The sequence below is a fragment of the Orcinus orca genome, chromosome 3, assembly GCF_937001465.1.
Source record: "Orcinus orca chromosome 3, mOrcOrc1.1, whole genome shotgun sequence".
In the NCBI taxonomy this organism is placed as follows: Eukaryota; Metazoa; Chordata; class Mammalia; order Artiodactyla; family Delphinidae; genus Orcinus; species Orcinus orca.
This window is the reverse complement of record NC_064561.1, coordinates 96183702-96207528: the sequence shown is the minus strand read 5'-3', so window position 1 is coordinate 96207528 and position 23827 is coordinate 96183702. Positions and strand designations below refer to the sequence as shown.

Genomic DNA, 23827 nt, shown 5'->3' with positions numbered 1-23827 from the left:
AAGAAAATTCTCTGTTTCTAGTTCTAGCTCTGGGAACTGTTTATGGTTGGGATAAAGGTAGTACTTTTTCCCTCCTAATTCTTTACCATATCTTTCCCCTTTATTTTAGTTTCCAATCTAAATTTAGGTGAGAACATGTTAAGAATACTGCATTTATTTTAATTCTTTCATTGGTCAAAGCCTCTTTTTCTTCTCTTATCTTGTACTGCTTAATTACTTCAGGCTTAAGAAAATTTTATTTTCTCAAGTTTATCTCATTAATCTCTCTTCTATTCTTCTAAAAACTAGGGCTCCTCCCTTATTATTCAGTTTGAAAAGATTTAGCTCCTAACTGCTCATTTTTATTATCATTATTATTTTCTGAAGGGTTGTAAGCCCCTTGAAGAAAAATATTATGTCTTAATCTGGTCCTTATCTGCTTCCTCCATGCCTACATATACATGGATCCCTCCTTTTTCTCTAGTCTTAGAAATACTAAGTATTTCAAGATTCAGAAAACGTTAAGTATATCCTCAGTCCTCTTCTTTCTAAACCTTGTTCCCTTGGCAATTACATTCAAGTCCACCCCTTCAATTATCCTTTCTACAGATGATCCCTAAACCTCTAATTCCAAAATCCCTCTTGAGTTCTTGACCTACATTTTTAGTTTTCTGTGGGGCACTTTACCTCAATGAACTCCTACCACCTCAAATCCAAGATCTCCAAAACTGAGCTTATTTTGTCTACCTAAAGGAAAACTTCTGTTGACTTCCGCATTTCTATCAGAAACTGAATATCACAGTCAGAAAAATCCAGTTACACATGCTAGCTCAAAACAGTTATGATGTCAATCTTTCTGCCACCATTAAAATTACAAATCTATTGCCCAGAGATACAGAAGTACTCCTATGAAGAATATATTAAAGCTTCGTAGTATCTAGAAATCAGCAGACATCACATGGTACAAAGGAACAGACATTTTCCTACAATCACAGATTTTAGAATTAGAATTAAAACTAAGATTACTGAATAAACCTCCTCTGCAATACTAGAACTCGTTCATCTATCAGTGAAATGTAGTGCAAAGAGGACGAGTCTTGGAGTCAGATAGGAATTTAGTGTCACATTTAACTGAGTCATAGTTAAACAGTATGAAAATATTATTTAACTGTTACTGTTTCTTTATCTGTAAAACAAATTAAATGAGTAGATGCACACAGGTGCCTTGCACAGAGATGGCACCAGAGTAGGCATTCAAGAAACAGTAGAACCATTTCCTCCGTGCGGAAAACACACCGCTTTCTAAGCAGGTGCATGCAGTATGGGAGAGCCCTAATAGAAGTTTGAAACTTATGTGAAGTAAGTGCTCTAGTTCTGCCTGCTGAAGCAACACAAACTATGCCCACTTTCTCTTCGCAGAAAACTCCTTCAAATGATTGGAGTCAACTATCCCCCAAGAATTCTTTTCTTCTCTAGGCCAAACAAATCTAGACACTCAGAGCCTGGTATTTGGTTGTAATTTGGTAACTTAAGAATAATCAGCTAATATTAAAAATTCTAGTATCATTCATTTGGTAAACACTATGGTCATAACTGTCTCAGACAACAATCACCAAGGACACTAAAACTAGTAGTTGGTAGCTTGATAGTTTGAAAGGAAACAGGTTATCTTCCCACTAGACGCTTACATAAAGCTAAAAATGGCAACTGTACAGTGATGATATCTGAAAGATAAAACCTTTACCAAGTGATCAGAATTAACATCATCAGTAATGGGACAATTCGACACCATGTGCCTTCTGATATGAACTGAGAAGAACAGAACATTGTTTCTAAGGTATTCCTGCTAAAAATGTGTAACTCGAATCTAATTATGACATTGGACAAAACCAACCTGACGGACATTCTACAAAATAAATGGCCTGTACTTAAAAAAATGTCAAAGTTATAAAAGACAAAGAAGACTGAGGAAATATTCCAGGTTAAAAGAAACTAAAGAAACATGTTAACTAACATGGTGGTCTTGGATTGGACCAAAAATGGCCTTAGTGGGACAATTATAGACATTTGAATAGGTGTGTAGATTAGATAACGGTACTGTATCAGTGTTAATTTCCTCATTTTGACAATTTTATTATGCTATATAAGAAAATATCCTTGTTTTTATGAAATTCATTCTAGGCTATTTATGAGTAAAGAGGCATCATGTTTGCAACTTACACATAAATGCGTCAGAAAAAAAATATGAATATAAAGAAAGGAAAGAAAGAATGGTAACACGAATGTGGTAAATGTTAACATTTAGGGAATCTTAGAGATATATGGGAATTTTCTGTACTACTTTTGCCATTTTTCTGTAAGTCTGAAATAATTTCAAAAGAGTTTAAAAATTCTATTATTAAAGCATGGTAATATCCACAAAAAATTAATTTCTCACAATCTTATTAGGTTAATTATTACAACCCTGATTTCTTATTAGGTTAATAATTATTAAAAAATAATCATTATAACCCCAATTTCTAGCCAAGAGAAAGCTTAAGTTGTTATCAAAGAATAAATAAATGGTACATTTGGGATATGTCTAAATCCAAAATCTATGTTTTCTCCACATCAACTCCTACCACACCAATCTATGAAATATTCTCTGGTTATTCTACAATATTTCTGTGACTTAGTCAAAACAAATAAACCAACAAACTTTTGATAGAGGACTTTTTCCATTTTCCTTTAAGCTAAAATAAAAAAACCAAAGGGATTTAATTTTTTTCCTAAGCAGTGGCAAAACTGAAAAAAAAGTGCCTCAAATTTTGGCTTTAGATAAGAATTGCTGCTGTTTGTCATGGCTTTTCCTTTTAGTTGTCAAAATGACATGCTATTTTAATATGAAAATCAAACCACATTTTCACCTTATCAACATTTAGCTACTACCATATAAATTGAATAGAGTACCACAAAAGCAAATAAGGAGGTATTGACATATCTAGACAAAATTCAGAACAGTAACCTTCAAAAATTTTGTCTTAAAATCAATGCTAAATTGTTTTCCATATTAAAAAAAAAAGTACTTTGAAGCTCCCCAAATTTTGGAACAACCAGCAATGTCTCTAAAATCTTAATACAACAGCCATATCTAGAAAGATCATCAATGAATTAGAAGTTTTCGAATTTAAGCTAAATTTTGTTCAATAAAGACCTTGATTATACCTTCAAATTTTTATGTGAGGGCTTCCCTGGTGGCACAGTGGTTAAGAATCCGCCTGCCAATGCAGGGGACACGGGTTCGAGCCCTGGTCTGGGAAGATCCCACATGCCGCGGAGCAACTAAGCCTGTGCGCCACAACTACTGAGCCTGCACTCTCTGCGTGCCTAGAGCCCGAGCTCCGCAACTAGAGAAGCCACTGCAATGAGAAGCCTGCGCACCACGACAAAGAGTAGCCCCCGCTCACTGCAACTAGAGAAAAGCAACGCAGCCAAGAATAAATAAAATAAAATAAGTAAATTAAGAAAAAAAAAAAAAAAGCTGGTGGGACCAATGGACTGCAAAAACAAGTGGAGAAAAAAATTTTTTATGTGAGACCTGTTTTGAAAGTTACTTAGAAATATATCCAATACATCAAGATCTTAAAAAATATCACACATCTCAGTAATGTCACCTCTTGCTAATCTGTCCTAAAGAAATAAACTGAAGTACAAATCAAGTTTTATGGGGGGGAAGCTTACTGCACTATTTCAATGGGGAAATAATTAAATTTTAGTGCATCTATAGGATGCAGCACCTATATAATGGAGCTGTAAAAATTATATTCATAAAATTTCAAAAATGTGCAAAAAAACATAATTCCTCATATAAAGCCATAACTGCTTCCCAACACACATAGATGACACTAAATAGGCAATTCTGTCACCTGCTGAGCACTGTAATGACTTTGTATAATGTCATCAGAGAAGACATCAGAATTAACAAGGAGTTCAGTAACAGGGGAATGGGCAGACATAAAAGAGGGAAGAGATGAAGGGGGTGTCAAGATCACCAAGACTAGGACTAGGTGAAGCCACTGATTTTCCACAATGTTTGGGAAGACAGAAAATAGGTTTTGGAGGAGAATATTTAGGATGGAATTACAAATTGTGTGGCTGTAAGGAAACCCCACTTCTACTTCCACAACATGGTCAATAAGAGTCTGCTCTGAACATATAATTTTTTTCTTCCCCTGGGGAGTGAGAAAAGGAAACAGTAAGGAGGAATTCATGGAGATGTTGAGTTTCATGTCTGGAACAATTTGGAGAAGTACAAAGAAGTAACTAAACACTCAGAAAGAGAAACTGAAGACACAAAGCAGGCCTTAAAAACATTAAGTTCTAGAAACTTGCAGGGTTACCAGGGGTATGAATGAGTTTTTCCTACCTTTATTTTTCTAAATTTTCTGTAATGGAATTTTAACTGGAAAAACAAGACAAATTCTTAAAAATATATCTGTGCAGAGATGAAAACGAGGGTAGTACCAAGTCATGATTTTTCCAGAAAAAGTAACAAAAAGGGATGAGTTGGAACATTCCCGCTATATCTCAATAACTAGCTGCTTCCAGAGGGTTACTGCACACTTGAAAAATAAGTCTAAGTTTATAAACCAAAACAGTTAAATTCTGATCATGAGCCATAACAATTCTATAATCCATTTAATTTATATGTTACTTTTATTTGAAGCTCACTGTTCTTTGTCAGCATAAAGTAAATTTAATACATTCAACATTTCTGAGAAGGTACAATTATATTTTCCATATTTTGCATATGGAGAAGGAAAACTATAGTCTTATGATTCAATTACAGGTTTTGAAATTCTTCAGGTAGTATTCATCATGGACTTTTTATTTTTAAAGGATTATACTAAGTGTTATATTAAGGAGATTGGGATACATGACATGCATTTGTTGTATAAAAAATTTTTTTTAAAAAAGCCAAATTTAAAAGTCGGAATCCTCAAACCATTAATTGTATAAATAACTAGGATATAAAGTAAGCTTCCACAGAGCTAACGGTCAAAGAAGGAAGAGGTCATGACTGGAGTAAGAAAGAAGTTCACGTATGAAGTGACACCTGAAATGAGCTTTGAGGGAGAGGAAGACTGACAGATGAGAAAATTGAGCTATTTCTTAGCTGATTATCAAAGATTCAGTTTTCATAATTCAGAATCAAAAACAAATTCTACTCAATGATCAATTAAGGATGGTAAACACACTGTGCTACATACCTCCAGTCCACATCCAAGTCTTCACTCACACTGGAGTCATCCTCAAGGTTATTGTTACCATCCAACATGAAAGCTTCTGGCTGTGCAAATTCGTTGGCAGGCTCATTTCCTTCATCACTGCTGCTTTCATTGACTTCATTGTACTGTAACCAAGGAATTTCTCCTTCTTCCAAGGATGTCTGTTCCCTAATACAAACATTTTAATGGAAGAAAAAAATATTATTTTTAAAACACATCATAAATTTTTTCTTTAAAGAGTTCTATTTAGTGCAAGTAGATACTTTATTCTTTGAGTTCTAAATTCTTGGTACTTAGATGATTCTAAAAATCTGTTTTCTTTAAAATGTAAAATTATTTAAAAGGGAAGCAAATTTGTAATAGAGTCATATGTATATAGAAATAGCTCCTAATTACATAATAACCTATTTATTTGATATACATACTATGTTCCTATATTTCCTCTTTTGCAGGAGAAAAATAAGAAAAACTCATCCTAGACAATCTGAATCTTTAAGCCCTGATCTTGAGTAGTTTCCCTTCACAGTTAAAATAAAACCCAAGTGCTCAGCCCGACCTACAAATCTCTACATTATACATGCTTTCACCTCAGCCCTCTTTTCCAACTCTTCCTATGTTCCTCACCGCTCTTCCCCCAACCCTCATTTACTATACTCCTACTATTCTTTCTTCTCTTGGAGCACATGGAGGTCATTCACCTTGGGGCCATTTCCTCTACCTGAAATGTACTTTCACCAGAGTTTTGCACAGCCTCCTTCCTTGGTTTTCAGAGTAAATGTCACTTCTTTCAGGGAAGCCTGTCTTGACCACTCATTTTAAGTAGATCACCAGTCACTGACTATATGTCATTCTTCTTGTTTTCATTATAGAACTTACTTTTACTTATCATTTTCTTATTTGTTTACTGTTAGTCATTCTCCCACTAGAAAATAAGCTCACAGAAACAGGGACAGAGAAATCAATAAAGAAAATAAGAAAGATGAAAGAAGTATTTCAAAACTATAAGGAAAAGGATCACTCGATAAATGCTATTGAGACAACTGGGTATCCACCTGGAGGGAGGGAGTTAAATCTCTATGTCATTATTTAGCCTTAAATAAATTCCATACCTACTTTTAAAAAATGCATGTCCATCCTCAACACCACTAAACAAAAAAAGTACAAGAAGAATCAGGAGAGACATTTTACAAAAATCTCAGTGTCATTTTAAACATTATACAAAACCTTGAAGCCAAAGATAAACAGATTGTTAAATTTCACAACATACACATTAAAGAAAACACTTACAGAAAAGTCAAAACACCAAAAATCTGGACACAAAGACCAAATTGAGAAATATTAATAATTATATAAGAAAAAAAGGTATTTCAAGGCTGCAATGACCATTTATAAATAAATTATACTGGTAGGATTTTCTTTTTCATTTTATTTAACAAAAAAATACCTTTTACTATATCAAAAGGAGGTTAAATATAGTCTTGGCAAAGTTTAATTTTAGTTTGGGTTTTAAGATGAGAAATAATGTTATACAACAATTTATGTATTTCAACTTGAAGAACAACTCTAATTAGAATTCTATTCATTCTAATGTGCAAATTTAACTTGAGGGATAAAAATATTTATGAAAGAGATGCAGATAATGCCCACATACAAGAATCAACACATTTTAAATACAAAGAAACAGTATCTCTTTGTATAGCTAAATTCATAAATGTTTCTTTAATTTCAGATCCTAAACTACACTTCAGAATAACACATTTATAAGATTTAGTCTCGTAAAATTAGAGAAATTAGCATAACAAAATGTGCTTATTTTGTTAAATTTTTAATGTCTAATACATAAAGATAGTAGATGCTTTATTTTCATGCATAATAATTAGGTCCAATGAAAAATTAAGCCTCAAATGGTTTTAAAATACAAAATCAAACTAAAAATTCCTAAGCAGCACATCTCTCTTCACACCTTTATGAGAGTACTTGCCACATTGTACTGTAACTCTTCTGGTGACTCATTTGTCTTCTCCTAGACTGGGAACTTCTCAAGGGCATACAATGTTGTCTCTCATCATTGTAGCCTCACTTCCTGTAACAAGTGCTTGACACATCATAGGTACTCTCTCTCTCTCTGTGTTGCAAATGTAATAATAAATCCTTGAAAAATAATCTTTTAAAAGTCGAATAATTTAGAGATTAAGCCCAGAATAGTCCTTGGAAATGTCTGTTATTTCTAAATACATTTCTGTTTCCTATTATACAGCCATCAAAATGACTCTGTGGGCTTCCCTGGTGGCGCAGTGGTTGAGAGTCCACCTGCCGATGCAGGGGACACGGGTTCGTGCCCCGGTCTGGGAAGATCCCACATGCCGCGGAGCGGCTGGGGCCATGAGCCATGGCCGCTGAGCCTGCGCGTCCGGAGCCTGTGCTCCGCAACGGGAGAGGCCACAACAGTGAGAGGCCCGCGTACCGCAAAAAAAAGAAAAAAAAAAATGACTCTGTTACTCTGTACTTCAGATACATAACATAAAACTCAAATACATTGGTGAAAATGATTCAGCATAAGAAATAAACATTAATTTATGAGTTTTTTTTAATTCAAAGAAGGAAACTAAAATAAGAATTCTGAATCAATAAACAAAAATGTCATTAATACTCTTTTACTATATAAACAATTCTTGGCTACATATTTTGCTTAAACATTTGATTGTCTTTCACGACTCATTATATAACACAGTTACAGAAACAGAAAATAAGTGCTGTGTAGCATACGCTTTCAACATGTTACATAAAGTTCATTCACCATTTAACACAAAACTTATCAGGCTAGAAGAGTAGCCATGTGCTGGGCCAGAGTTGGCTTGAAACTGTAACAAAAGGAATTTTGATCTTAAAAAAAAAAAAAAAGAGATTCTGAATAATAGGGTCAAAAGTATCTTTCATTTTGTGTAGCTAACAAGAGAAACAAATATCCCCATGGGAATGTAAGTATATAATGTAAGTTTAGATGCTTAAAAAATCTTGAAAACATTTCAGCAATCTCTGTTTTCTTCCTCCCTATATATATACACATATGCCCATACCACACACACACAATAAGTAACACATTCACAAAAATTTAGACCTCCAAGGCCCTTTCTTCATTTTGGTAATTCAAAAATCAACAAAATGTCATTACAATGTTACACAGTAATTTATGAGACTTAAAAAGACATATTATTTAATCATACCTCCAAATGGTCAACTCTAAAAAAGTAACCCAGTAGATGGAAGATGCAGAAGCCCTACTGCCACTACTACCAACGTCACAAGTATTTCACCTGGGAAGGGAAATTGCCAATCTGTTCTTTCCTTTTGAGCAATTTCAGCACAGTTTGGAGGAAATGAATGCTGCTGCTGTAACAGGAAGCCAAAAATGCCCCATCAGGTATCTGCACAACCTACCTCCAGTGAAAATCCTAGAAGACCACCCACATGATATTCTCTTAATTACAGGCCATACTGTTACTTCAAAGCTTCAGATAAATAGACTGTTGCTCCCTTTATGATTTATGCTTCATGATTAAAGATCTCTATTTTTCAATAACAGAAACTAAATTTAATAACATTACTGGAATAGCAATATTAAAAGTATTAAGATATACCAATAAACTAATACTATTGGGTATCTTAAAGAAATTTTCATTAAAAAGTTTTAAAATATGTTATTATATAATCATGCATCGTAGAATTTCTGAAAGGCAGACAAATCAAATTAAATCCCTGAAAACACTAACTACTCTGATTTTACAAATCTGAGTGGCTTCCTTTAGCTAATAAAATCAGCAATTTGAGTATCCATTAAAAACAGCACAGAATATTAAATCTTCAGGTTAATACCAACATTTTAAAGTAATATAGCTATATTATAAGAAATTTATTTTATAAAATTCTGGACAGCATAATAAACATTCCTAGTTAAATGGTATTTAACTAACCGGTTTTCATTTTATAACAAGACACACATACATTTAAGTACTTGCTAAGCTTTAGATATAAGCTCATTTTTAATAATACTAATTGTATAGCAAATGTTTAAGATTTCTAATCCCTATCGTGGAGGTAAAGTACAGAAGAAAGTAAATGAAATTTGACTTAAGAGTCAAAAAAGCCTAAAGGGAATTACAGCTTACAAAATCAAGGGTACCCTGTTGCAAATCCTTTGCATGGATTCCACGGCATCCAGTTGCTAAGATGGATTCCCAACACTTAATTTGAAGAATTGTTTCTTTAGTCTAATATATTTAGCATTGATTAATAGAAAAATTTTATTATTAAATTTTTACTAAAAAATGTTAAGAGTATTTACATTAAAAGTTTGTAAAGTCACCAGAACAGCTGGAAAAGCCTAAAGAAAAATACAAAAGTGTGATGTCTCTAATTTAACTTTAAATTCAAAAACATAAATCTCAAATGGACACTTAATACTGTCCAGCAATTACTAAGTGTCTACCTAGTAAGTCTGTTGCCTGGTTCTCTGAAAGCCCATTTCCCACCTTTTTCTTCTTAAATGTCACCTTCCTATCCTCCCCATCTCTCAACATCTAGTAACAATGAGAATACTGAAGTCACTTGAGACTCATCTTTTCTTCCCAGCAGCAAATCTACAGACTCACCTACACTTGTACCTACCTGTTACCTTTCCACTAGTTACAATGGAGGAGTCTCTGCTCCTATAGACCCTCTCCCTGAGCTCTGGATCCCTTTTCATCTTATCTTCTCAAGAACTTCACTTTATCTTTGCTATAATTATCAGTTAATTACTTTCTTCTTGAACATTCTACAAGCAAACAATCATGCTTTTAGGTTTTTAGGGGTGAGAACAACACTTTTCTAGGCCCAAAATCCACCTGTAATCCCTTCCCTTTAGTAAAGAATTGGGTATCTCCATTTTCTCACCTTCAATTCCCTTTATTTTTTAATTTCTTTTTTTTCAAATGCAAAATATATACAATCTATTTTAGTTATAAAGCATATTATACTGAACATTCATAAACCCACCACTTAAGCCAGGAACTAGAATATTACCACTGACTAGCATATACCTTGTTTTCTACACTTTTCCTATCCCCTTGGCCTGACCACAGAGCAAAGTACTATCTTGTTGATGCTGTTGTCATTCCACTGCATTTTTCTTTTTTTAAATATTTATTTATTTATTCATTTTTTTTGGCTGCGTTGGGTCTTGGTTGCAGCACACCAGATATTTTGTTGTGGCACATGGGCTCTCTAGTTGTGGTGTGCATGCCACATGGCATGCGGGATCCTAGTTCCCCAACCAGGGATTGAACCGGCGTCCCCTGCATTGCAAGGAGGATTCTTAACCACTGGACCACCAGGGAAGTCCCTCTATTGCTTTTTTTTTTAATTTTAAAAAATATTTATTATTATTATTTTTTAAATTTTTGGCTGCGTTGGGTCTTCGTTGCTGTGCACGCGGGCTTTCTCTAGTTGCAGCGAGCAGGGGCCACTCTTCATTGCGGTGCACGGGCTTCTCATTGTGGTGGCTTCTCTTGTTGCGGAGCAGGGGCTTCAGGCGTGCAGGCCTCAACAGTTGTGGCACGCAGGCTCAGTAGTTGTGGCTCGCTGGCTCTAGAGCGCAGGCTCAGCAGTTGCAGCGCATGGGCCCAGCTGCTCCACGGCTCGTGGGATCCTCTTGGACCAGGGATTGAACCCGTGTCCCCTGCATTGGCAGGCGGATTCTTAACTACTGTGCCACCAGGGAAGCCCCACCTCCATTGCTTTTTGAAAGATGTTTTCACTATTTTTGCATACTTAAACAAGATATTTACTACTGCTTGTTTTTAAGCTTTATGAAATAGGTATCATATACATTTTCCCAGGAATAGTTGTTCTCACTCAATATTCTATCTTTAAGGTTCATCCATGCTTTTGCATGTAGCTGTGGCTCATTCATTACCATTGCTATGTAATATTCCATGTACGAATATGCCACTAATTTTTCTCTTATTAATTAATACTTGGGTAATATCCACCTCAACCAGCAGTGTGTAAGAACTGATTTATATCCTCCAAAACACCTGACATTGTCATATTTCTTAATATTTGCTAATCCGATGGGTGGGTAAAAGATGATACCTCCTTGTAATCTTAATGTACACTCCCCTGATTACTAATGATCTAAGTAAGCATCTTCTGATATTTTTATTCACCATTAATATTTCTTCTTCATTGAATTACCTGCTCAATGTTTTGGTGATTTTGCAATCAGACTGTCAGTTTTTCTTACTGATGTCTAGGAGTTCTTTTTTTTTTTTTGCGGTACGCGGGCCTCTCACTGTTGTGGCCTCTCCTGTTGTGGAGCACAGGCTCTGGACGCGCAGGCTCAGAGGCCATGGCTCACGGGCCCAGCTGCTCCACGGCATGTGGGATCTTCCCGGACGGGGGCACGAACCCGCGTCCCCTGCATCGGCAGGCGGACTCTCAACAACTGCGCCACCAGGGAAGCCCTAGGAGTTCTTTACACATTCTGCACATTAAGACTTTATACTATAAATATATTTTCCTAGTTTGGTTCTTTCCTTTTCGGTGTCTCTTCCTTTACATCTTCTTTTATTTTTCTGCCTTTTATTATTCTCCCATCCTGCCATGCTAATACTTCCCCCCCAATGGCTACAGAAATGGTGCAACTTGTCTTGCTCCTGATCTTAAGGGGGAATTTTTTTTTAATGCTTCCTTATTGAAATGATTTCTATTTTTTTTTAGACAGTTTTTATGAGGGCAAGGAAATTCTGTTCTGATCTTAGTTTCTGAATTTTTATCATAAGGAGGCACTGAACATTACTAAGTGATTTTTTTTTCCCTTGCATCTACAGAATTTATCATATGAATTTTCTCCTGTATTTTGCTAACGATTTGGTGATGACATTTACAGGTATTCAATGTGAAACTACTTCTGCATATCTGGAATAAACTCAGATTGGTAACTGAGTTTTATCTGTTAAAAAAATACACTTACAAATTCAGATTTCCAATAATTCTGTTTAAGATTTTGATGTGTATTTTAATGAACGAAATAGGTTTATAATTTCCTTCACAAACTCTTTTGGTATTAGGGTTATATTGGCCTTATTTGAATGACTTGGAGAAATAGTTCTTTTTCCATTCTCTCGAAGGGTAGTGTGATATGATCCTTGAAAGTTTAGTTTAAGAGAATTCAGCTCTAAAATCACCTGGATCAGTTGTTTTCTCCATGGGAAGATTTTAAACCACTGATTATGTATCTGTAATAGTTATCATATTATTTCGGTTTCCTATTTCTTCTTGAGTGACTTTTGGTGAATTCTATTTTTCTAGGAATTTGTCAACTTCTTCTAAGTTTTCAAATTTACTGGTATAAAGTTCATAGTACTCTTTTTTAAAAGTCTATACAAACTTTATTGTGTTTGCAGCTGTGTCCACTTTTGTATTTCAGTATTATTTATTTGCGTCATCTTTATTTTCCTGTTCGTTATCAAGTAGAATGTCTCTTTTTCTTAATCTTTTCAAAGTATCAGCTTCTGATTTCTTTGATTCTATCGCAACTGTTTTCTGATTTATTGAATTTTGTTCTTATCTTCCCTAATTCTAATTCTTATCTCCTTAGTTTCTTTGTTGATTCTAATATTCCTTTTCTGTTTAAGTTAAATGCATAGCTACTCCACTTTCAGCTTTTGTTCTTTTCTAACATAAGCATTTATAAAGATAAATTTCCCTTTAAATATCAATTTCATTGCAATTCCACAGATTTTGATTGGTGGTATTTCCATTATCATTGAGTTGGTGAGCATTTTAAACTTCTAGTATGATTTCTTCTTTGTCCTACTGCTTTTTTTTTTTTTTGTGGTACGCGGGCCTCTCACTGTTGTGGCCTCTCCCGTTGCAGAGCACAGGCTCCGGACGCGCAGGCTCGGCGGCCATGGCTCACGGGCCCAGCTGCTCTGCGGCATGTGGGATCTTCCCGGACCGGGGCACGAACCCGTGTCCCCTGCATCGGCAGGCGGACTCTCAACCACTGTGTCACCAGGGAAGCCCTGTCCTACTGCTTTTTTAAAAGGATGGATAATTTAAAATGCATGGAGGGTTTTATATAAAGTATATTTATATATTAAGAATTTATATTTGTATTATTTATTTCTAAATTAATTGCACTGTGGTCAGAGAAAATGGTCTCTAGGACACTGATTCTTCGAAATGTGTTAACCTGTACTTTGCAGTCTAGCACATGTGCAGTTTTTGTGTGTTTGTGTATTCCACAGCATGCAGTGTTCATTAAAGCAAGCTTAAGTAAGTTGTTCAAATCTGCAATTAAATTTTTATATCCATGAATTATTAATTGAGAAAGGTATTTAAAAATTTTCTAATATGACAGAAAATCTGTCAATATTCTCTAGTTTGGTTAAATTTTGATGTATATATTTTAAGTCTGTCCATTCAAGTTTAAAACTGCTACATTTTACTAGTAAATTGGACTTACTACATAGTGACCTCCACTCTCCCCATTAATGCTTTCTCTGTCTTTAAGTCTAAATTGCTAATGTTAGTATAATTAGTCCATTTTCTTTTAGTTAGTGTTTCCCTGAAATATCATTTTCTCCCCTTTTACTTTCAATCTTTCTGTATATTAATGCTTTAAGTGTGTCTTTTGTAAACAGCATTTAACTTTAAAAGAATCCAACTGATTTGAAGCTTTTCTTTCACAAGCAGAGAGTAAGCAATTTATGTTTATTACAGGACTTTTTCTTACATCCTGCTTTTTCATCTTTATTTTTCTTCCCTTTTTTATGCTTTTTCTTCCTTTTTTTTAACTGTTATTTGGATTGACTTTAAATGTTATTTTTCCATGTCTTAAACTCCTTTTTTCCTCTTCTACTGGTTTCCAATACATATACTCTGTATTTATTCTTGTAGTTGTTACCCTTGAAATTTTACCATACAAATTTAACATGTCAACAGTTAACTTTCAGACCTCTCCCAAACTATACACTTCAACTCTGATCTTCCCCCATCAACTGAAATACTACTGCTGTCCAGCATTTTAGTTCTGTCCCCCCCACCACTTGACTTCTATTTTTTTTTAATCAAACTACCGGTTTTATTACTGTAGGATATCAATGCAAGTAGCTGATGATTTTCAAATGTGTTTCTGTTTATACATATACCTGTACATCTACCTACAATTCAGGATACTTTCCTTAAACTTGCAGGTTAAATATCCAAGTGCCTCCTGCCATCTACAATGCATGTCTCACTGGCACTTAAAATTTCAAAAAGGAGTTCCTACTTCCCAGTCCTCTCCTCAGGCTTCCTCATCTCAGTCAACAACATTAACATCTACCCAATGTTCCAACCAAAAAACCTAGGCAAAACTGACTGATTTCTCCCTCATCTCACACCCAATCCTTCCTAATACTTATAACTCAAAAATATTCTGAAACCTCTTCACCTTTTTAAATTCTCACTACCATCCCCTCACAGCCTAATCCACTCTCATCCTCTTTTTTACTTTAGTCCCTTTCCAATTCGATCTCCACAAAGCTGTTAGAGTGATCCTTTAAAAATGTGTGTCAAATCAGTTAATTCCTCACTTAAAATCTCACTGCTCTCTGAATAAATTCCAGATGCTACATGTCCTGCATAGTCTGGTTCCTGCCAACTTCATCTCATATTACTATTCTTTCCACTCATCTGCTTCAGCCCCACTACCGTCTTACATGCCAAGCCCTTTCCTTTTCAGTACCTCTGCTCTCATCTTTCTTTTTGCCTAGAAAGCTCTCCTTCAACTAACTGCTAATTCTCATCTTTTAGAGCTCAGCTCAAAAGTCAATTCCTAAGAGAAGTCCTCCCTGATCACTCTAATTAATGTAAGCCTCTGTCAGTTACTTTATCACATTAGTGTTTTATTCCCTTCACAGTAATTATCAGTTTGTAATTTATCATATTTGTATCTTGTTTATTACCTGCCTCTCCCACCATAATGTAAACTTCATGGGAGAATCTTATTTGTCTTGTTCACTGATATAATCCCAGGATCCAGTACCATGCTTGGCACATACTATATGCTCAATAAAAATCTGTTGCATGAATAGTTACTATCACAAATTACATATGAAAAAATTAATAAAACTTAGTAAACTAATAGTGATTAGAGATGATCAAACATAAAGTTAGGAAGAGGAAAAAAATGCCACCTCAACCTACCACTATCAAAACCAATTATGTTCTTACATTTCTTTCTTTACAAATTTTCTAATATGCTTTATCTCCAGAGTTTCTTACAGAAGTAATCTCAAACTGGAAATTTATACTTTTTGAAAAGTAAAAATTGTAATGTCCAAGTTGAAATAGGTTTTTCCTAAGAAAACATATTTACCAAAATAGTTCCCTTGAGAGACTAAATTAGAACCAATTATTATAGAAAAAAATTTAATTATCAAAGAAATACTCCCTCACAACAAAACACCAAGCCTAGAAGGTTTCACAAGCAAATACTAACAGTCTTTAAAGGAATAAATAGCTATTTAAACACCAAAAGATATACACACACACACTCACACAAATATATATATATATTTGTGTATATATATATATATATATATATATATACACACACACACACACACACAAATATATAAATAAATAAAATTGCTCATGATCATTAGGCCAAAAGTAAAAAATCATTATATCATTTCCATTGGTGCTAACAAGACTTTAATAAAATTCAACGAACATTCTTGCCAGAAACCTATAAAATACAAACAGGGTAAAATTTCCTTAGTGTGATTGGGATTGACATATATACACTAATATGTATAAAACAGATAACTAATGAGAACCTGCTGTATAGCATAGGGAACTCTACTCAATGCTCTGTGGTGACCTAAATGGGAAGAAAATCCAGAAAAAGAGGGGATATATGTATACATATAGCTGATTCACTTTGCTGTACAGCAGAAACTAACACAACATTGTAAAGCAACGATACCCCAATTTAAAAAAAAATTTTTTTAAATTTCCTTGGTGTGATTTAAGACAAAAAAATTGTGTATGTGTGTGTGTACATGTATGAAATCAACCTAAAACCCCAAATCATTCTTACTAGGGAAATACTAGTGGAGCAAGGGCTGGTAAACTATGGCCTACAGGTTATTTCCAGCTTGCCAATTTTATAAATACAATTTTGTTGGAAGACAGTTACACCCATTCATTACATATTGTCTATGGCTACTTTTACACTATAACAGTAGAACTGAGGAGCTCCAACAGAGACTGACACACAAAGCTGGAAATATTTACTATTTGGCCCTTTGTAATATAAATTTGACAAGCCCTGCACTAGAGCATTCCCATTAAAGTTAGGAAAAGACAAAGATATATATCATCAACCACTAATTTCTGGAGATATCCAATGCAATTAGAGAGAAATATTATAACTTCAACTTTTCCTACTGCCTGCATTTCCATGAAAAAATCACTGATTTCCCTCTGAGGGCTTCCCTTCTCCCTTGCTATTATCTTCACTGAATAGCAATGGCAGCTCTGATTCACTCATACCTGACTTACCAAAATGATCTTTTAAATGTCCAACATTTCTTCAATAAAGCAAAATGGAAACACATACTGTATCTAAGACAAGACACTGTAATTACCGGTATTTTCAATTTAATTGTTCTTTGGAAAACACCGAAGGCATAACAAAATTCAGCAGGATCTACTGATCCTACATAGGGCTTGTAAATGCAATTAATAGCATATCCAACATCTGAATGTGATGTATAACACTCTTGTGCAGTATGCATAAAAATAACAAATCTTACTGTTAACATACCCTTCCTGAAGAGATAATTCTTGGTTTTCCTCTTCGGGACCACTGCTATCACTTTGTAGTTCAGGTTCATTCTCATCTTTTCCTGGCAGAGTCTCCCAGCTTTCATCACTTGAGGACTGATCTTTTTCTGTACCAGAAAATCGATGAGGCAAAGAGGCAGACCATTCTCCATCACTGCATTCTGAACTGCAAATTTAGAACAGAAATATACTGTCATTACAAGTGCATTTATCATTTGGAGTGTTAACCAGGCATCATGGTAGAGAGTGGAGTACTGATGCTCTACATGTTTCATCAGGTGCCAATTAAATTTTAACATATTTTAAAAATAAATACAGGGCTTCCCTGGTGGCGCAGTGGTTGAGAGTCCGCCTGCCGATGCAGGGGACACGGGTTCGTACCCCGGTCCGGGAGGATCCCACATGCTGCAGAGCGGCTGGGCCCGTGAGCCATGGCCGCTGAGCCTGCGCGTCCGGAGCCTGTGCTCCGCAACGGGAGAGGCCACAACAGTGAGAGGCCCGCATACCGCAAAAAAAAAATAAAAATAAATAAAAAAATAAATAAATACAGAGATAAATATTCAGCAGAATGTAACTTTTTCAAATGAACATAGCATATGGCAAGTTATGAAATTATCAATTTATTATTTTCTTCATTAACTTTAACTAATTCTGTGGTGCTTAGACACAGGTTCTTTATATTTTAGACATACTTCTACACACAATTTTCAGTAATTTATTCGATAATGCCAGGTTAAATGCTATCTGGAATAAATAATAGAGTTATTACTCACCTGACTTAAAACAACTTTCTAATTACATACTGACAACTGATATTACATCCTCTATGAATATATTTTCACTATTACCATGTTTTAAAAGCTTACTTTTTTCTTCCTTTTACAAAAAACACTTTACAATGGAGAGAGATTCAATTCATAAAAAGCAGCACTGACAAATCTTTACTGAAGTCCTTTGGTAAGACTGTGAACACAAAATAAATTTCAACTCAAGAGAATATTTCGATAAGGAATGAAAAAGTGTGATAAAAGGGTTAATAAAAAATCTCCGAAGAATTACTTTTAGATAGTATACGTATTTAACTTTGGTTAATTTGGTCACATTCAACAACTCGCAAAGCATCAGACATCTTATACTACCAGAAGCTAAAATACTACTTAACAGTGTTGAAAATAAATCTTAAATGCTTTTTCTAACCATATCAACCATTCTGGTCAAGAATTCTCTTAAAGATATTACCCTTTGTGCACTGACTTTTAAGAAACCCAAAAATAACAAAATTTAATCTACTTTTTTGAAAGGAAGTGATAATTGGTATTGTCTCCTTCTACAGGCAGATAAACCCAAGATGCAATTAACGAAGAGCAGCATTAATCTGAGCTCTGAGAAGTTAGCAGAAGTAAAAAAAAAAAATAAAATCAACTTCCAATTTTCAGGGCCCAAACATCCTGGAGAAGAAATAGAACAGAGCCCTGGCATAGCAAATAAAAGGTGTTCCTTCACTGGGTATGAGCCAAAACTGCTTATATTCTGTAAAATTTTCTGTGACCCAAAGAATAATCTAAGATCAAGTAAATCATTTCCAGACTTGTATCAGTGTCAAAATCTAACACAGAAAATAGTTTTAAAGGAGCTTACTGAGCTAACTTCCCTTGACTATGAAGCTTCTCAAATTCACAGCTAAATTACCAACTCCAGTTTTGAAATGTTTTTAAGAAGTAGGGTTGGATTTCTAGATTAATTTCTGGCAATTTTTAACATCTACTTAAAAGTGAATTTCATTTTTTAAACATTTCTCTCAGAGATTGATCCTGTCCAGAAAGATAACATATGAAACTTCTGAACTTTTCTGAATTAATGAAATAACTGATGGAATATCTCCAAATTTCAATAGAAAAAGAATGTCTATGATAAGCAGTCAACATATTTAAGAAGCTTATGTCAAGGACTGGCAAACTATAGCCTTTTAGCCAAATCTGGCCCTGCTGCCTGCTTTGTTTGTTTGTTTTATGGTATGTGAGCTAAAAATGTTTTTTTTTTTACCTATTTATATTGGATTTTGCCTCATAGTTTAAAAAACCTAAAATATTTACTATCTGGCCCCTTAAGAAAGTTTGCAGACCCCTGGCCTACATCATTATTACTCATTACACATAACACTCACCTCGAAGTAGATAACTTTAAATCTATATCCCCAGCCCTGATCACCATACTAAGCTTTTATAACCACTAACTGCCCACCAAACATTTTTAGATTTTCAGCCTCCTTTTAAAAATTTTTATAACAAAATTCATCTGCCATATAAGTCCCTTTCTTGATTTTCTATCTAATGGTATTATCCTGCCCTTAAGCTGGAAACCACATATCTTTGACTCTTCACAAACTCCCCACTTTTAAGTCCTTTTTTTACTTTCCATTCTTTCTGTTCAATGGCTCTTATGTCCTAGCTCCTTTTTCTCCATTTCCCCTAACAAACCTTGGTTCAAGTGCTTTTCTCCAAACCTAGACTGAGACAATCAATTATTAACTGGTGTCCCTAAACTTAATCCCAAACCCCTCAACTCAAAGAACGCATTCTGAATATTCCTATCACTTCTATTTATATCAAACAGTACATTTCTAACATTACTCCAAAAATTTTCAACAGTTCCTCTCTACTAAAGCTGCATTTCATAAACTTAAGCCATTTGCCTACAGTCCTCACAATTTTTGCTACAGTTGTACATTAACACTGTGTCTTAAGGTACAGCAGTTGAGAACACAGGTTCTGGAGTCAGCTGGCCTGGATTTGAATGCACCAGTTATTAGCTGTGAAAAAGTTACTTAACCTCTCTGTACCTTTATTGCCTCACCTATCAGGTAAATATAATAGTATCCACTATCTCATTGAGTTCATTTGAGGAATAAATGAGTTAATATATAGAAAACATTCTAACAGTGCTTAGTAAATAATGTCATCAGCAACTATTATCAAATCTTTTTTTAAACAACAGTTTTTTTTTCACTCAAATACATTTTAGTTATCTCTTAAGCAATATCCATAAAGTTCCAAATTTGATGTGCTAGCTATATTTTTTTTGATTCACACTAATATAAATATATAATGATAAAAATTAAAAACACTTGTCTGTGTGCCACTTAATATATTTTACCCTCTTTAAAAAATACTGGCCTACAGAAAAAAAAAGTTTGAACTTCGAATGGCACTTACGATTTACTACATCTGATCCTAGTTATGAGTACATCCTTACATCCAACTCTTTCCTTCCAATATATGCTCTATTCCAAATGCTGTCCCCCAAATACGAATTTTCATCACAACTATTCCTCCCACCACCAAGAATGTCTTCACAATCACTTCACCTTTTTTCCCATTTCAGGACCAGATCACTCTTTCAAGACCTTCCTCTACAACACTGCTTCTTTTGTTTTTCAATTCATTAATGGAGTAGCCTTCTCATTCGTTCAGTCTAAACCACTAAATTGCAGCTGCTTCTTTAACACTGCATTTAAAGGTATTTTTCTAAGTGCAAAATCACAGTTCCTTTTCCCAGAAAAGCATCTAAGGAGATCTGTCTGAATTGTGAAGCACCTGTAAGCTCTTGGAAGTTAACTAAGACTGTGCTATCGAATGACTTTACATAGACAACTTTCAGTGATATCAGTTTATTTAAAAAGGGCCAACAATTAATCGTCTTTAAAGTACGTTCCCCAGAAATTAACATACATTTGTGATATAAGTGATAGAAAGTAATATATCAATAATTTCCTATTAATAATTCATTCTGAACGTTATTATCTATGACAAATTTCAAACTTAATGTCTATTAATAATTTGTAGCTCTAAAAGTCCAAACTGGCTCAGAGGGCTAGTCAGAGGAAACTATGAATCGATGGCTAAGATTTTTTACTATGAAAAACAAAAAACCTACCACAGGCAATTTCTTTACTGAAGAAACAAAATACTACATTTAACATCAGGTGAAAGTTCCATCTACAACATATGATAGCGTTTTTCACCGTGGCAGTGGAACACCACAATGGCAAGAGCAAGCTCTGAAGTCTGATAGAGTTTAGGTTAGGATCTGCTCAGTACTTACTAGTACAAGCCTGGGCAATGAATGAACTTCCCTGAGCTCACTTCTCCTCATCTGTAAAATGAGGATATTAATATTTACTTTTCAGGTCTACAGTGCTGTTTAAATGAATACCACAGATAAAATATTTTGCACAATTTTTGGAAAATGGTAAACATTTAATAAAGGTAGTTCCTTCTTTCATTATATAAGCTGTTTGCTTAGAAATTTCATTTGGATTTTCTACCAGTACACCACCATTTTCCTCTTTTCTCTACCAAAGAAAATCTACTTGACATCCTCTGGTCTTACTGAATAGCAGTATCAGCCTCCTGGTCACCCAACAGCTTTATACCAGAGGTCAGCAAATTATGCCCTGGAGCAGAAGCCAAATCCGGCCACCTGTCTGTTTTTTAGTGGCCCGGACGCTAAGGATGTTTTTTTCATTTTAAAATGGTCATACAAGTATCCACATAATATCCTCAATATTGCCTTTTGGTCCACAAAGCCTAAAATATTTACTATCTGGTCAACCTTTTAAAAAAAGTTTGCAGACCCCAAAGAAGACGCAGCAAAGAAGCATCGAACATAGGTCAATGGAAGAGAAACCATGGAGCAGAAAAGGGTGAGCAAACAGCTCAATGGTAGCACTGAAGTCAAAGAAAATGGGTAGAGAAAAAAATCAATTGGCTATGGAAATTGGGAGGTCACTGTTAACATGGGAGAATATAGAAATAATACAGGGAGTTAGATTTTGAGGCATTTAATAATAGTGGATAGTGAAGGAACAGAAGCAGAGTATGTGGAACATTTATTCTGAAAATTCAGCAGTGGAAGAGAAAATATAAACAGGCAAGTAGTTAAAAGAGGGAGCAAGATCAATGAAGGCTGCCCCCAGGATTTAGAAAATTTAGAGAAGGAACCCAGGAGTAAGGTAACAGATATGTAAGGTGTCAGATATGACTGCAGGCACAGAATGAGAAAAGTCAGCTCTCTTCATTGAAGAAGAAATTTAAAATAGGAACCAATACCAACATATTCTAATATGTTAGTATGTTAATATGTATTCTGATGGAGGAGAGGAAAACAAGAAAGTTCACATTTAATTATTTCAGTATCTCCAGGAAAGCAGAGACAAAGTTATCCACTAAGAATGACAGGAGTATAAGGAACTAAAAGCAAAAAGAGAAAAGATTTTAAAATAACTTTTCAAGGAGAACAAGCAACAGAACAAACAGGACACAAAATGATCATGGACTAACGAGGACCCATTTGTTCTTGATTATAAAAGCGTATGAGTTAAACATTAAAAATTTTTCAAAGTAAAAACTAAAATACCACTGTGACTTTTATATGGTCTTTCATTAGTACTGTCTCCCATTAACATTTAGAGCTATATGCAAGAGCAAAAAACTATAACTTACTCAAGTATTACACTCTTTACATATTCAATTGTGAATCAAAAAACCTTTTTCACATAAATAAAATTATATGTGGTTTCTAGACAAAACATTTTATGTACAAATCTAGGTAGAAATCAGATACAGAAGTAAAACCAGGCAAAAGCCACCTCTTATTCCCTAAGTCCCCCAAGGAATGGTTTGTTTGTCTTCTTTGATATTTATCGCATCCACAAAAACTCAACTATATAGGAGCTTAGGGAAGAGTGAAATTTTAGATAATTTTCTTATCTGACCATCTGTGGATCAAAAACACTTTTGAATTTTATTGAAAATACTCTGGAAGGAAATTATATTAAAACATATTATATAATTCAATGCATTTTCCAAAATAGTATACTAAACATAATCTAACAGTTTGAGACTTTTTACTAGTACTAACACTGAACTATGTTGTAATAAAGTAATACAAATGGAAGCTGTTCAAATCTATGTCTACTTAATTTAGTAAATAAGGCCCAAATGGTTTGGTTTTTTGGCTGTGCCAGGCAGGTTGTGGGACCTTAGTTCCCTGACCAGGGATCGGACCTGAGCCCTTGGCAGTACCACGGGACCTCCAGGGAAGTCCCTGGTTTTTCTTTTTGAATTCTGCCTGCCTTTTACAACTTTCTGATCTTTTCCCCTAGTATCAAAATATTGTAATCTATGACTCCCTAACATGCCTGAGGAACGAAGTTATTTATCCCCAATTTACTCCTTTTAAACTTCTATGAACTTGGAAACAAGATATAAAGTTTTCCTAAAATATTAGAACATGTGCTTAAAGATCTTTGTTTTGGCTGTTCATAGATGCTTTACTTGTTGGGAGATAGCGAGATCAGAGGAGCTTTCTTCATGGCTTTCAGCAAACATACAGGAGAGGAAAGGAGCTTAATTTAGCCTCATGATAATTATCTGTATATTCTGTCTTCCTCATAAGGCTGGTGAACACCAAGGCAACAGGAATCATGATTATTTGTATTTACAGAGTACCTGAAACAAAATGTGACCCCTGGGAGGATTTCAATAATCCTTTTTAAGTATATCAAATGTAATCAACTAAATAACCAATATTCCTTTTATTCTCCCAAAGTCATCAACAACAACAAAAAAGTTGTCCTGACATTTTTATCTTTGGTAAGGTTTTTTACCTTTTAAGCAAGGTTAAGGCCTAGGGACAAAAAC

At 34.6% G+C, this 23827-nt stretch overlaps 1 protein-coding gene across 1 annotated transcript in view; it reads right to left on the bottom strand.

Moving 5' to 3' along the window:
* Positions 1 to 23827, bottom strand: part of PJA2 (praja ring finger ubiquitin ligase 2) — a 79331-nt gene that overhangs the window by 18944 nt on the left and 36560 nt on the right. Inside the window, exons 5-6 of the mRNA XM_004267440.4 lie at positions 17107 to 17292; positions 5229 to 5414 (exon numbers count right to left, since the gene is read on the bottom strand). Of these exons, the coding sequence (XP_004267488.1) occupies positions 5229 to 5414; positions 17107 to 17292 (372 nt within the window). The remainder of the gene's footprint in view (positions 1 to 5228; positions 5415 to 17106; positions 17293 to 23827) is intronic.